General features: G+C 36.4%; 1 protein-coding gene across 1 annotated transcript; it reads left to right on the top strand.

Moving 5' to 3' along the window:
- The first annotated feature begins 14 nt into the window (after positions 1–14).
- On the top strand, positions 15–12267 carry LOC145214092 (nucleolar protein 6-like). The gene is made up of 23 exons (XM_080082554.1): positions 15–175; positions 1089–1205; positions 1389–1571; positions 1820–1991; positions 2235–2363; positions 2776–2939; positions 3083–3203; positions 3355–3500; positions 3687–3799; positions 4121–4298; positions 4946–5071; positions 5253–5401; positions 5678–5793; positions 6275–6402; positions 6590–6710; positions 7157–7314; positions 8155–8318; positions 8640–8792; positions 9491–9588; positions 9779–9990; positions 10048–10242; positions 10304–10405; positions 10467–12267. Exons 1-23 carry the CDS (start codon positions 29–31, stop codon positions 10605–10607), a joined length of 3333 nt encoding a protein of 1110 aa, XP_079938680.1. The 5' UTR covers positions 15–28; the 3' UTR covers positions 10608–12267.
- The last annotated feature ends 2773 nt before the right edge of the window (positions 12268–15040 follow it).

Here is a 15040-nt window from a genome sequence, read left to right as displayed (position 1 = left end):
TCTTGTAAGTACATTTTTATTTAGTAAAATGCATGATATGGCAATGACTGATGTTGATGGACCTCCACCTGCTAAACTTTCCCGAAGTGAACTTTACAAACCGCCGACAAATGAGGAACTTATGGACCTAAGGGAAACGGAAATGCTGTTTCATTCCAATTTAGTAAAGTTAGAGGTAAGGTTGTTCTATTCTGCTGAAGCTATAAAATATCAGTCTGCAAGAGTTTGTTATCTAGACTGCTGTGCATGTGAATGTTTTTGTGATAAAATTGATGTTTCCAGATAGTTGCATCTTTTTTATTGGCAAAAAACAGCAAATAAGGAAATTTTAAATCAACATTTGGGCAAAACTTGCCATTGCACACAAATAACATCGCTTAGTAGTATTTTAAGTTTTCTTACATTGTTTGTGGTACATGGGTGCATAGGCGCAGAGTTTTACAAAAATGCAAGGTGGCGAACGTAAAATATGACGTCACTTTATGTGACGTCATTAATGAGTGCAATCACAAGAACTGAAAGCCCAACAAACCTCCCACAAAATGCAAAGATCGTTAAAATTTAGAAGAAAAACGATATGTTTGAATAATTGGCAATTGCAACACGTTTCTGTAAAGTTTGTCATTGGTTTCGTAACGTTCAAAAAACGTTTCGTCGAGTTGTTGCTGCTTTATATCCTGAGATAACCGTTTATTACAACACATACTCATTGTAAACGATTATGACCAAGCATTCACTGGTAGACAATTGTGTTTTTTACGTCATAAACAAGGCACTAACCTAAGCACGTTGCAGTTTTAAACCACGTTTTGTGGCTATTTGGCCGGTACGCTTGTTTAAAAGCAAAACTGTTCCGAATTGTTTTTCATATTTGACGAAATTTCGTGTGATACCGCTGCAAACAAACCAAAATATCCACGGTGGCCGCCACCATGCTTTAGAAACCCAAGGTGGCGGCGCCACCCTGCCACCGCCTACTCGGCACCTATGCATGGGTGTATTACAGAATTTATGTTTATTGTGCTAATAGAATCAATGTTTGTATTTACCTGCAATAAATTGTACTTTAAGTAATGTTATATCTCTAGATAAAGGAAACACTGAAAGAAATATCTCTCCATGATAAAAAGAGAGCAGAAATTGATGTTTACCTTCATTCTCTTCATGAGACTATTATGTCCAGCCAGGAAACTGAATCTGCTGCAGTAAGAAATAATTGCAAATTTGCAAAAAAATTTAGACATATTGACCTTTATAAATATTGTTCTAACGAATTGAAAAGGGCTCTAGATTTACTTTTATGATTTTGTACTTGCGCTGTGGTAATTGCTTTGTTTGATATATGATTTAATTTTGATTTGCAAACAAATAACCTGTTATTTTTTTAGTTGCAAAGTATGGCTTGGTTGGATTCCTCTTCTGTTTCATTTCCTTTTGTTTGCAATCCAACAAAAGTAAAGGGAAATATGAAATTCCTAAAACCAAGTGAAATTAAACTCATTGGAAGCTACCAACTTGATTCTTGCCTGAAACACGACCTTAATGTGGATCTTCTGCTTATTATGCCAAAGGTATTGTAACTTTCCATTGAAAAGTGTTGCAAAGTGACATTTTTGTTCTTTTTTAAATTATTGTTAGTAATAAATTTAGAATTATTGTTTAATCTAAATTTTAAAATGTCCCATGTTTTATTAAAAGACTTTGAATTTGCTAGAATGAATTTTATATAATATGTGCCTTTTGTAGTATTTTATGTATTTTTATATTTTAACTTCTGCATTATCATAGCCCATTAACCTTAATTGTCTCTGTTTGTTAGGATTGTTTTCAAGCAAAGGATCATTTGAATCAGCGATATTTGCGAAAATGTGCACTGTACCTTGCGCATGTTGCATCTCATCTTGCAAATTCCAGTTTAGTTTTTGATATCCAGTTTTCATATTTTGGTGAAAACCCAATGAAACCAATCGTGCTAATCATTCCACCACCAGGTAAACAATAACTTTAAGGTTCTTTTAGTTTTAATAAAATATTTTGACACAATTAATTAACAGTTAATCTGACATTTTTCTATATTCAGTTAAAATTTGAGAGTAGGGTGTAGCATAAATGTAAAAAGTGTGGCGTGTTTCCTAAATGCTGTTTTGCTGAAAAAGGAAACTTAAAAAAAGGATTAACCTAAGACTTATACAAACCCATAGTATAAATTGACTGAACAAGTATTTCTGCCACAGGAGTGCTGAACAACATTACTGTTAGATTGCATGCATGTCTGGAGCCTGGCTGTTTGAAACTGGAAAGATTTTCTCCGGATAAAAGTAATGTAAGACAGACTTGGTATACAGGTGCACAACCAACTGCAGGTAAGGATGGGTAAAATTTATCTTCTGAGCTTGTAAAAATAGTATATCGAGGCTTTGTGTATGACAATATAGTATTTTGAAATCTATTCCATTAAGTTTGACAATATTCAATCTTGTGACTTGAAAAAAAAATGATTTGTATTCTTTTAGCATTTTCGGCATTTTTGGTTTTAAACCTTGATGGACAAATCAACATAAAAGATGTTTTATTAGACAGCTTCAGTCAAACCCTTTCTTGTATGTTTACCCAAAAGTTTTGAAAACAAGAATGCCAAAGAAAGGAAAATTTTATTTGACAGCTTTTTGCACAATGCTGACATAGTGTTAAGATTCTAAGATACAAAATGTTTTTTTTTTAGTAAGACATATTAAACACAAACAATATTACAGGAATGTATTTTAAATTTTACAGATGAAGCTATGTTGCCAACTCCTCATTACAACAGTTGTATACTGATGGATATGCTAATGGAATCACATTTGTATTTTCTGTACGAAACATCAAGTGATTTTCAGTCTTTCAAAGATGCAGTAAAGTTATTAAAAGTTTGGCTAAGGCAGCGCGACTTTGACAAGGTAAACTAAGTTATCAAAAATGATTTTTTTATCAAATTTCTTACACCTGTGATGCACAAAAGTGAGCAAAAGGGAATTGCATTTGAAACACTGTGGAGTCAAGAGCCATGATCTTTTTGCTGACAGTATTTCTTTCCATGTAGGGTTATGGAAGTTTCAATGGATTTATTATGTCAATGTTGATTTCATATCTTGTATCAACCAACAAAATTAACAAGCTTATGAGCAGTTACCAAATTATCAGGAATACTTTTCAATATTTAGGTGAGTTTAAACTTCAAGATATTACTCCGTTATCATCAATATTTAACAAACAGCAGTGTTTTGTCATTTTCTGTTGCACCAATGTTGGTCATTTTCCGGTTTAAACATATGAAACAAACAATCAATTAATATGAAAAAAAATTTTTTTTAGGGAGCAGTAATTGGAATACAAATGGAATTTCATTGAACAAAAATGAAAACTTGTCAAACTTTCACAATTATTTTGAAGTTGTATTTGTTGATCCCAGTGGAACTTTGAATCTTTGTGCAGATATGCCTTTGCTTGTTTATCAACAGGTTTGCTTTGAACATACAGTATTAAAATACATTTTGCTATTGTTTCAAAGTCCAAATCCACAGAATAAAAGTTAACTTCAATCAGCCTTGTTAATTAATGTGCAGGATCACAAACGTCATCTAGGCTAACTTACTTGCAACCAATGAAATTCCGATAGTTAATGCAAAATGTTGAAAATATTTCAGGTATGTCACGAAGCTCGGTTATCACTGGATGCACTAGATGACAAACAAAGTGGATTCTCATCAGTTTTCTTAAAACAAGTTTCTTTTGTAGAAAAATATGATCAAATTATCAAGTAAGTTAAAAAACTGTTTTGTCCTATTTATTAGCACGGTTTTGAAATACATAAAACACCAAATTAAATTCAATCACAAATGATTAGTAAAATTCACTTTGAAAAAGTATTTAGAAATGCCAGCGGTAAAACAAATCTAATATAACACAGGTGATGAATAAATACACACAACTGTCACCAATGTATTTTGTTGCGAATAACATAACTGTTAATTTCCATTTAATGAATAGCACAACAATAGTTAGACTATAATTTGACCAAAAACAAAATTGGCATTTAAAACATCAATCTATATAAAAAGCTTTGTTGTTATTAAACAAGGTTAACGAAAACTGGCATCTTACGAAAAACTGCTGAAAGGCTGCAAGTTCAGGACAAAGTTCTTGACCATGGGAGCAATTGCATCGCTGCCACTCTTACCCATATTACCTCTATGTTGAGAAAAGGACTCGGAAACAGAATTCAACAACTTGGCATTAAAATGCATTCATACAAACCTGTAAGTAAAAATGACTAAAATAAGTGCAGTTGTTATTCTAAAATTCAAAGTTCATGAACACTTATATTAGGAAATAATGGGTTTAAAACAAGATGGTGCAAAAAGTGCATTTTTATTTTGGGTATTTTTTGTGACGTTTTGCTGTATGCTCCAATAATTGTATGCTACTTTTATAGTCAGGATTGCCATACCATACTTATTTCTAAGATGTGTCCTTATTTTGAAGGGGAATGTCCAAGTTAAATCTATTGATCTTATTTCTAAGAAATGTCCTCGTTTTTGGCTTGAGTCCTTAGTTTGTTTTATTTTCAACAATTACAAAGAACAAACTAGTGAAATCACAGTCAAATCCCTGCTACAGGTAGAAGTAAACCTAGACCTGAGCTGTCTTGTAACGCATGGAGTATTTTGTATGAACAAGGAGCTTCTGAAACAGATTGTTTCTGGGAAAATATATGGCATATAATATGTCATGGCTCGTATCAATGTAAAGATTTGCTCGAAAGTTTTTGTTTTGTTTTGTATAAAAATTTACAGTGGACCCTATTTTTGCATCCATGTTGATGGCAACCCTGTTTATAGTAGAAACCCGTTTTCGGTCTTGTTACGTTTTGAATTAGAAAAATTAAAAGTCAAACTTTCTGCAGTGGAAAATTGATGAGGAACCTCCAAAATGGAAAGAAGTTGAAACCAATTTGACATTTGGTTTCTTGTTGAATCAGGAATCATTTTCCGATGTTTTAGAACGAGGGCCATCAGCTGATTCACCTGAGGTTGGCTGGAAAGTAACATCAACTCAAATTGTGTTGAAGTTAAATAAGAATTGGTTTGAAAATTTACCAAAATTTACTTGTGATTTTGTGCATTGGAACAGAAGTGACTAGTTTAGTTACTTAAACAGTTTTGCAAGGGTAATGTTACAGCCTGGTGGTAAGTTTAATTTCCATTTTTTAGGCTGTTGTGTTTCGTGAATTCTGGGGTGAAAAATCAGAACTTCGGAGATTTAAAGATGGAGCGATTTGTGAAGCTGTTGTCTGGAAATCCAATAGTGTGTCTGAAAAACGAGAAATTCCTTTTAATATCTGCAAATTTCTTCTAAAGCGGTAAGCATCCACCACGTAATGTTACAATGCAAATAGTTAAATAAATTCATTAATATGTCATGATTGTCATCCTCTGAATTTCTGAAAACTTTACAGTTGTTGAAAGCGAATAAAAACATCTAATGAACTTCTAAAATATTTATTTTCATATTTTCTTGGTGGATATAATCTGATCAATTGGAAATAATCCTAACTTTTATGATGCATTTTGTCATGATTACAGTATATATATTTCAAAAAGTTGATTTATGTTATATTGCTTTTTTGTTCATCCAGACATTGTGACATAAATCCATCTGCAGTAAAATTTCTAGCAACTCAATTTGAAGATTTCCTCAAGATTCCACAAAGAAGTATAAAAAATGGCACCAAGATTGGATTTGTTGGCACAGGTATAAAAAAGTTTGCTCTGATGTTTTTATCCACCTTATTAAATATTTATTTACGCCAGTTCTAATGGAAAAGTTAAAAACCTAAAAAAAACTAGATTTTTTATTGGTCTGATGTGGCTATACTCAGTGGTGGAATCAAATTTTTTTTTAGCCGGTTCTGTTACAAAAAGTCCATAGACAGTAACCAGTAATGCTAACCGGTTTGCTGATGTCATAAAATTTTGTGAAACGGTTCTATAGAACTGACTGAATCCCACCACTGGCTGTACGGTGCTATTGTGTATAGTCTTGTCTTTACATTAGTTGTTTTACATGGCACAAGTACATAATCAGTTTTGACTATCTTAATCTTTTGTTAAACTTAAAATGGCATAAACATTTACTTCAAGATTTTGAAAAAAAGCAATTTGCTCTTGATATCTATTTGGAGCATGGGCATTCCTCATCAGACTGAGAACTTCTATTTTCTCTTCTTCCTCAGGTGAAGAAGCCTTTCAGGATTGCAGCATAGTGTTTAACAATCTTTGTTCGAGACTCCGCAACCTGACAACCCTTCCACTGTCAATCACCAATCTTCAAGGAGTTTCCCCTGTACTGAGACATACCGAAGTAAGTGCTACCGCTCATCAAAAGCTACCAAAAGCAGTTGTATACTAGAAAATGGTGTGTGGGTAAATTCCACACAACTTAGAAAGCTGGTTGGTACACGATTACACTAAGCAATTTTCTTGCATGCTTTATGTATTTAAATCACTAAGTTTGAGCTGGTGCTACCCCTGATGCTATGTTTCTTTAGGTTTACCCCCCATGTAAATGCACCACTGACAATCAGAGCCACGCGATTCGAATCTCACAACAACAAATCAATGTTCCGGTTCCTGAAAAGAAATGTCCCGCATATGTTTCACCTATTGAAGGTTGGAGACATTTTCTTGTCCTATTTATTCGGGATATACTGTTTATTAGAGCCAAGCCAGAAGAACATGGATTTTTTATGCTCGGTCAAACCCCGAGTATTCAATTCGCATATGCATGTCCTGCTAACATACAAAACTAATGCTCAAAAGGTATCCAAGAACAAAAATGTCTTGTTTTATAAATGCGTTAATGGTGGGAAAATGCGTATTCCTGTACCCTGTACATCTGAATACACCGCTGGTGACGTTCTAAGCCTAAGGGACCTTGGAAAGCACAAAACTGAATGTTTGTGACGTCACAATGCACCCAGCTTGCTCGGCCTAACACCGACGTAAGATGCTCGGTCTTCGACCAAACAGAACGTTTGCTATTTTAGCCCATCCCTGCTATTTATATTGGTGCATTGTCGTTTTCGATATTTTAAACAGTTGTTTTCATTTGATAGTAATATGTCACATGGAAGGTAGTGGAAAATGGCCACAAGAGGCAGCAGCGCTCCGCCGGCTTAAAGCTGCCTTTCACATCGCTATGTCGGATGAGCTGAAACAAAACCATCCGAAACTTATCTGTATTCCAGCGCAAACCCACGTCGACGTTTTAATGGTATGTATAGTTTGACTTGGATCTGTTTAAAGCAGGGGTGCACAACCTGCGGCCGTAAAGACGAGTTTGTTCGGCCGTGAACATGTTTCACAAAATGCATGTACTGGCGGCCGTGATGTAAATAAAACTCCTTTGCTAAATATTTGGATTTTTAAACTTTTCTCAATAGCTTTTGTGATACTAAAAGAGTATTACCAGCCCAGTAGACACTGCATCAGACCTTTTGTACGCTTATTGTTTGCAAACAATGCGAACAAAACAGGTACTTCATGCATCACAATATAGATTATGACATCATGAACACGTAAGACCGATCTTCATACTGTCCAGCTCCATCTGTGCACCAAGCTAGAAGTTTATCTCGACTTTTTGGGTGCCATTAGATGGTACATATATATGATATAAACCAATTTCTTTGCATCAGTATATTGAAACAAAAACAATAAGGCAAATGGCGGCCGTTGGTGAAATAAAGAGCTGCGATGCGGCCGTCGTAGCAAAAAGGTTGTGCACCCCTGGTTTAAAGAAACGTACTTGGCTGACCAATAATGTTCTAAAAACGTTAGAAACACTTGTAATACAGTTTAAGTTGAATTTAAATGTTTGTGTGTAAATTATCGCGTACAAAGTTATTAGTTTCTTGAGTGATAACGTTAGGGCTTGAAAGTTAAAGCGGCCCTGCTAGGCATTCTTAATAGTACCGGGCCATATGGAAATTTCTGTAACTGTTAAAAAATCATACGTCGGATTTTGGTGGTTCTCTGTTTGCGTTAAAACGTGCGTTAAAAGTTGCAAAAATACAAACAAAATGGCTTTGCTAAAAATGACCTATCTTTTCAGGATGGGCATGTATTTCGTATTTGTGTTGCTTATCATCGTGAAGTGACAATTCTACAAACTCACACAACCCCAGATGGAATGGTGAAAATCCGGAACACTCCACAGTCGCTGGAGCTTGCCAAACAAACCGTTCACTTACCTCTACTGTCCAGTTCAATTAATGGGTAAGTCCAGTTTGGATTTTAATATCACTGCATTATGGTCCGATTCCTTTACATTCCTATGGTCCGAAATACTGAGAATTTTTAACCTATGAAAGTAATAAAATGCACCGAATACATAAATGTGGGTTTTTAGTTAAAAAAAAATAAAGGTTTTTGTTTTGTGAAAAACTTTTTTTAATGCGACCCCCCCAAAAAAATTCTTCCAGAACAAATTTTTCTAAAAGTAAAACTTACCAAAACATTTATTTCAGCACAGCGGTTTTCTGATCTCGGACATGGATTTGAACCCTAATCTTGTAATCAAGTCCATTTTTGTTACAGGTTGCGGCAAAATTTTCAGTCTTACAGTGGAAGCTGTCGACTCGCGAAACGCTGGATAAACTCTCAACTACTTTCAACACAAATCACATCAGAAGCGGTCGAACTTTTAGTGGCTCATCTCTACACGAATCCATATCCTTACACCGCACCAGGGTCAGTCAAAATGGCCTTGTTTCAGTTTTATATCTGTATTTCTGATTTTCCAGCGCTTGCGGGCCTGGTAAGCAATTTGCCACCGTCAGTGCAGTACAAAATTGTGTTAAAAACGTTTCGTTTAACTTTAACCCAATGGTTCCCAACCTGGGGTTCGCGGACGCCCAAGGGGTCCGTGAGATGGTTTCAGGGGGTCCGTGAAAACATAACAAGACTAAATTACGTTGGGGGTCTGCGGACCTAGAAAATTTATAAAAGGGGTCCGTAACTACAAAAAGGTTGGGAACCACTGCTTTAGCCGCTTTCTGGTCACTAACTGCGCTGGGTTTCTGTGCGAATTTTATTTCGGGAAAGTTGCATATTAAAAAAACGAAAATAGGACCGTTAAAATGAAAACGGAAATGGGACCATGTTCAACTTGTCGCGTTTTGAAAGAACAGTCGATTGAGATGTAAAAACGTTAAAGTTTTAGTAAACTGAATTCATTACTGAGAGTTTGTAGTGCAAGTCATACCCTACAAAATGTTATGCCAAAAACTGTATGGAGTGTTTAAACGTTAAAAACCGCCCAACGGCATGAAATTAAACACACCAACTGTGCTGACCTTAAGGCAAATTTGTGTTGTGAATAAATGAGTTTGTCTGTTTACAAAACTCTTGTTGTTTGAAAATGTTTAAGGATCTTTTTACTATTTCAGTTCTGCGCAAGCTGGTTTTCTGCGTTTTCTTCGATTTTGTGCAAGCTTTGATTTTGCTGCCAATCCAGTAATTGTGGATTTCAACAACGATTTGTCAAGTAAGTGTTTTTTAATGATTTAATTCAGCTTGACGCTTCTAGCACATCGGTTGGGTAGCATACAGGCCTTACAAGCTCACCAAATACAGTGTTGTAAGAATTATTTGTAAAATACCCAGGCCTACATGACAGAAAATGTGCTGGTAGGTTTTGCTAATTGTAAAACTCTTAAATCTATTTTTTCTTGCAGAATCCGATTACGAATCGATTTTACAACATTTTAAGCAAAATCGCGAAGCCCTTCCGCCATTGTCTATTATAACGTCAAAAGAGCGAACACAATCGTTATGGACAACTGAAAAACCAAGCAAAGTTATTTTGCGAAGATTAAAGGATTTGGCACAAATTTGCCTTAAAAGTGCTGAGTCGTTCTTGTCATCGGAAAATACCGTGGATCAGACAGTGAGTCATCAAAAAAAATTAACGATATTTTTCAAAAAATACAATTTTTACGTTTAGTCAATTTTTACTCCGTCTCTTGGGGTTTATGACGTCATTATTCACTTGAGGTCGTGTTGGTTGCCAAGGCGACATGAGCAGATCGCCCAACACAACTCGGTGCGGCGTAACCATAATTACGAAGATGACGAAACGATGACATTACTTCCGGTGGTCGGTTTCGATCCGGTTCAAATCTATTTATCTGACCTCGAGGTTCGTAGATTATGACGTCATGTAACAAGGGTATGACGTCACAGTGTGTGTTTTGTTTTAGAATTGCTTCGGTGATCTTGCATTGTTCTTTCATGATGACAATGGAGGTTCGGTGATTGGAGTTTTGTGGAGACCAAATGCCTTTCAGCCGAAACAGTTCAAGGTAAGATTGGTGTCAATGCGTTTACTTTGTGAAACAACAACCGTTTTTTTTTTTCTCACAGCTCTCAACCGCTTCATGTGTAGAAATGTTGGACGGTGACAAATGCGCCCCTAGTGTCCATTCGGTGCTGGAGGATTATAAAATTATGGGTCGGGGTTTGGTTGAAAACATCGAGTTGCATTCGGATAAATGGAAGATCTAGCCAGCATTTTTTGCTGCTCAATAAAAATGTGCGAGAACGGCCAAAAAATGTTGTTTATGTCCTTGGTGTTGATCAAGTCTAAACTCCTGAGTTTGCTGTTGTTTCAGAGGGCGTACTCTTTTTCAAAGGAGTTTTTGCAATGTATGACTTTACCACAAATGTTTGTTTTTTTCTGCGCTCCAACGGTGCTTTTTTTAGTAAGTTTCGAAAATGGCACCGAAACCATGTAAATACCAGGAACGCAGACTGGATGTTAATGGTTCCCTGTTTTAAAAGGGACATTTTTTGTTTTCTTTGCTGCTGACTGCCCAGTCCTGATGGTTTGGTTCGACAAACGGTTGTGAAATTTAACATATAAGTTAGTGCTTGCAGATGGAACCTTTATATTGGGGCACATTATTGTATATTGCTGCCAGACAAAAAAAACACAGACTTAACTATCTGCTAAAATGCGGTTTGGCCAAAACCTGCATAGTATTGCTCAAAAGGTGTCTGGAGCTCTCGGTAAACTATGGTGCCTAAAAGGCGAAGTGTATATATTCCCTAGAACAGTGGTTCTCAATGTTATACGGATCGCGTACCACCTGACAACTTTTTCTATCGTTGCGTACCACCAAAACCCTGTGTGAATTGATAGACCAAGAAATAGGCCCATTTTCTCACCCCAGGTAGCATATTTAGCAATTTCAAAAGAGTATCCCAAACTATAGTTTCGTTTAAACCAAGGGTGATCGGTTTTGTCAGTTGAGTTGCTATTCTAAATCAGACTTAAATTAGGTATTAGGCTCAATTTTGGAAATAGGTATATCACAGAAAGCTACTCGCGTACCACCTGAAAAGTTCCGGCGTACCACTAGTGGTACGCGTACCACAGTTTGAGAACCACTGCCCTAGAATCAAAAGCTTAAAATTTTATTTACCAAGAGGGGTAATTGCTTTTTGATTACTGCAAGTCATCGGCAGCGGCATATGTGCTTAATGTAACCTACAGACCAAGGACAAATAAAAAGGTGAAAGAAAACCACAGGAACTAGAACCGGGCGGGCTACTGGATGACGACTTCGAACTACTTTAAACTCATTCGGGTTTTTTTGTGCCTTTTTCAAAGTAAACTGAATGGCAAACACAGCAGTCATTGTTCAGCGCATATAGCTTTTGGGTGTCAAAATTGACAGATCACTGCTCGCAGACTAAACCAACAAAGCCGAATTTAAATCCAACAATAAAAGAATTATTTGGGTGTTTCCAGTACGAATTCGGATTTAAGCTATCATAACAAACTTGGCGCACAAAAGAAAAAGTTTGAAATCAGTCCGCATTTAACAAAGGAAGCAGAGGAGAGCCGGGCAAATTAGTTTTTTTCCTCCAGTTCTTTGTTGAATACACCTGTGACTTCAAGAGGCCGGGGTATAAATTTTTCATCTTTTCTTTATCCTTTAATTACGAAAACTTTATGCTGAGTAGTTAATATTGCACTGCTATGTAGTTAATATTGCACTAAGCCGTTTTTGTTTTTGCAACCATATTTCTAACCTTGAGAGAATCTTTTTATTTTAACAAGTCTGCAAATCTGCCTGCAAAAAGAATATAATGTGAGCAGTGAAGCTAAAAATAGCAGCTGTTGTGCTGTAATAAATCAAAACACTTCCAAATGACACAGCCCCCGTCGTGTGTGTGTGTGTGTTTAAACTTTTCAACTTTAACATCATTGGCGAACTCTTGGGGGAACTGTTAATGTACAAACACGTTTGTTTGATTTCCTAGGTTCTAAATTGCTTTTAGGCAACAAGGAAGTTTTTTTTTCTGAGCAGATGTAGATTACGAAACGATTTTACAACATTTCAACCAAAAAAATGTCCAAGATCAGCAAAACATGTTGATAAAAGGCCTACGTGAATTGACCAGATCGAAAATCTTGTTATTGTTTAGGAGGGTATCTTCGCGTTTTGCAATGTCATACATAACTTATATGACGTAACTGCAGATGTAGTTTTCTGCACTCTAATAGTTAAGCTTTTAAGTAGGTTGAAAAAAGACACCGAAACTATCTTAATACCAGGAACGCAAACCAAATGTTAATGTTTCCTATTTTGAATGAGAATTGTGTTTTCCTAGCTGCTGATAGCCATGTCCTAATGGTTTGGTTCGCTAAGCGGTAGTGACATTTAAGATATAGTGCTGGCAGATGGAAACTTCACATTGGGGCATATACTTACATATCGCCGCCAGGCAAAAAAACAGACTTAACTATTTGCTAAAATGCGGTTTGGTCAAAACCTTCATAACATTGCCAAACGGTGTCTGAAACTTTCGGTAAATGATGGAGTCAATAAACTGAAGTATATATATATATATATTCCTCAGAATCAAGAACTTATAATTTTGTTTACCTAGCGGGGTAATTGCTTTTTGATGAGTGTTACAACAAGTCATCGGCAGGGCGCCTGTGTGCTTAATGTAAACCCAGACAAAGAACAAACACAAAGGTGAAATAAAGCAGGGAGCTAGAACAGGGGACTGGTGGACGGGGTACTATCAACCCATTTAATTGGTTTTGTGCCTAACAGTCTTTGTTCAACGCATATAACCCTTGTGTGTCAAAATTGACAGATCCCTGCTCGCAGACTTAACCAACAAAGTCGAATTTAAGTTCAATAATAAAATAATTATTTTTTCCATCATTTTTTTCCATTACGAATTTGGATTTTTTTTGAAAAAAAAAGATTCGAACTACATTCAACTCATTCGGTTGTTTGTGTGCCTTTTTAAAGGTAAACTGCATGTCAGACACAACAGTCTATCTTCAGTGCACATAGCCTTGGCGTGTTAAAATTCACAGGTCCCTGCTCGCAGACTAAGCCAACAAATTCCAACTTAAGTCCAACAATAAAAGAATGGGATTTTCCAACACGAGTTCAGATTTAAACCAGGGGAAAACCTATTTTGCGCTACTCTCTTCAGTGATTTTCGTCAAGTTTGCTCCTCCAGAGCAAGTCTGACGTTTTTGTGTATTCTGGATGTTAATTGGTAGTTGGGGATCATATTGTCGACAAATTTCGTGTCGAAAGTGCAATGCCGATTCGATACTTTCGCAAAATTGAACATGTGAAATCAATTTACAGATCCCTGTTTTAAGCACAGTTTGCGTTTTGTGCGCACGAGATACACTCTTCCAGTCCTAACCACCTGCGATAGCCTACATCACTAACGCCTTGTGACATAACTCCACAATTGAAAGGAAGATTTGTAACGTGACCGTGACCTTCACAGGTGTTACGTACAAATCTCACAGCACCCAAGTTTGCTAATTTCCGGTAAATGGCGTAATTTAATTTTTTTTTTGAAAGAGCACAGTAATTTAAAATTTTCAGTAAAACTGGGGTAGGGCAGGAACTTGGCCGAAAGGTCCGGCGCGCGAGACCCATATACAGGCATAAAAAAAACCTGATCGGGAATGTCCTGGGTTCGAACCCCGTGAAAAAGTAGATTAGGGTTGGGGGCTAATTTTAACATAACACTGGGTTTTCAAGTTGAGTTATTGTTTTTTTTTCATTATGAAACCTCAGATCAACCCTAATAGCCCTAACCGAGAGCATTTTTTACACAAATTACATTTAAAATATTTGCGTGCGCCACCTCCTGAAAATTTGCAAACCTGGCTACTCTGAGTTCTTACGTCAGTAGTTCCACCCCTCAACGTGTATCGTAGTATGGCTTGATCACGTAAGGCAGTGTAGTTCTCAAACTGTGCATCGCGACGCCCTGGTGTGTCGTTTAAATTTTCCAAGGGCGTCGCAGAATAGTTCCGTTTCGTGGCTTTTTGTTGTTGTATCAATAAACTTGATAATAAGATTCCTCCTTAACTTTTATTTGCAGAGGCGTCGTACCAAAAAAGTGTAAGCACCACTGGCGTAAGGAACCACTTGACCGAATTTTGCCACCACACAAAAGAAAACGTATGCTAAAGACCGACGCCTATGGTAGGTGGGGATCGGAATTTCTAGTCTTTTCTTTATCCTCTAATTACAAAAAGTATATGCATGTAGTTTACATTGCTTGAACTGTTTTTGCAACCATATTTATAACGTTGTGAAAAATTTCACTCTTGTAACAAGTCTGCAAATCTGCCTGCAGAAAGAATGTCATGTGAGTAGCAGGGAAGCTAAAAATAGCAGCTATCCTGCTGTAATAAATCAAAACACTTCCAAATTATACAGCCCCGTCGGTGTGTGTGTGATTAAACTTTTCAACTTCAACATCATTGGCGAACTACAGAGTAGCTCTTAATGTACAAACACGTTTGTTTGATTTTCTAGGTTCTAAATTGCTTTTTAGGCAACAGCGAAAACCACAGAACGCTTGGTCTCGTAACACCGATGAGAATATATGGCGTGCGATTAAGTTAAAACTGCTGACTACAGTGTGTTCGTGAA

The sequence above is a fragment of the Phallusia mammillata genome, chromosome 1 (genome assembly GCF_965637545.1).
Source record: "Phallusia mammillata chromosome 1, kaPhaMamm4.hap1.1, whole genome shotgun sequence".
NCBI classification, from domain to species: Eukaryota; Metazoa; Chordata; class Ascidiacea; order Phlebobranchia; family Ascidiidae; genus Phallusia; species Phallusia mammillata.
This window is presented reverse-complemented; position numbering and strand designations above follow the sequence as displayed.

Coding starts and splice junctions, on each gene's coding strand:
- LOC145214092 (XM_080082554.1), top strand. CDS start 29: ATGCATGATATGGCAATGACTGATGTTGATGGACCTCCACCTGCTAAA. Junction 6,403..6,589: donor CTGTACTGAGACATACCGAA/GTAAGTGCTACC, acceptor ATGTTTCTTTAG/GTTTACCCCCCATGTAAATG. Junction 9,991..10,047: donor AAAATACCGTGGATCAGACA/GTGAGTCATCAA, acceptor TTTTACGTTTAG/TCAATTTTTACTCCGTCTCT.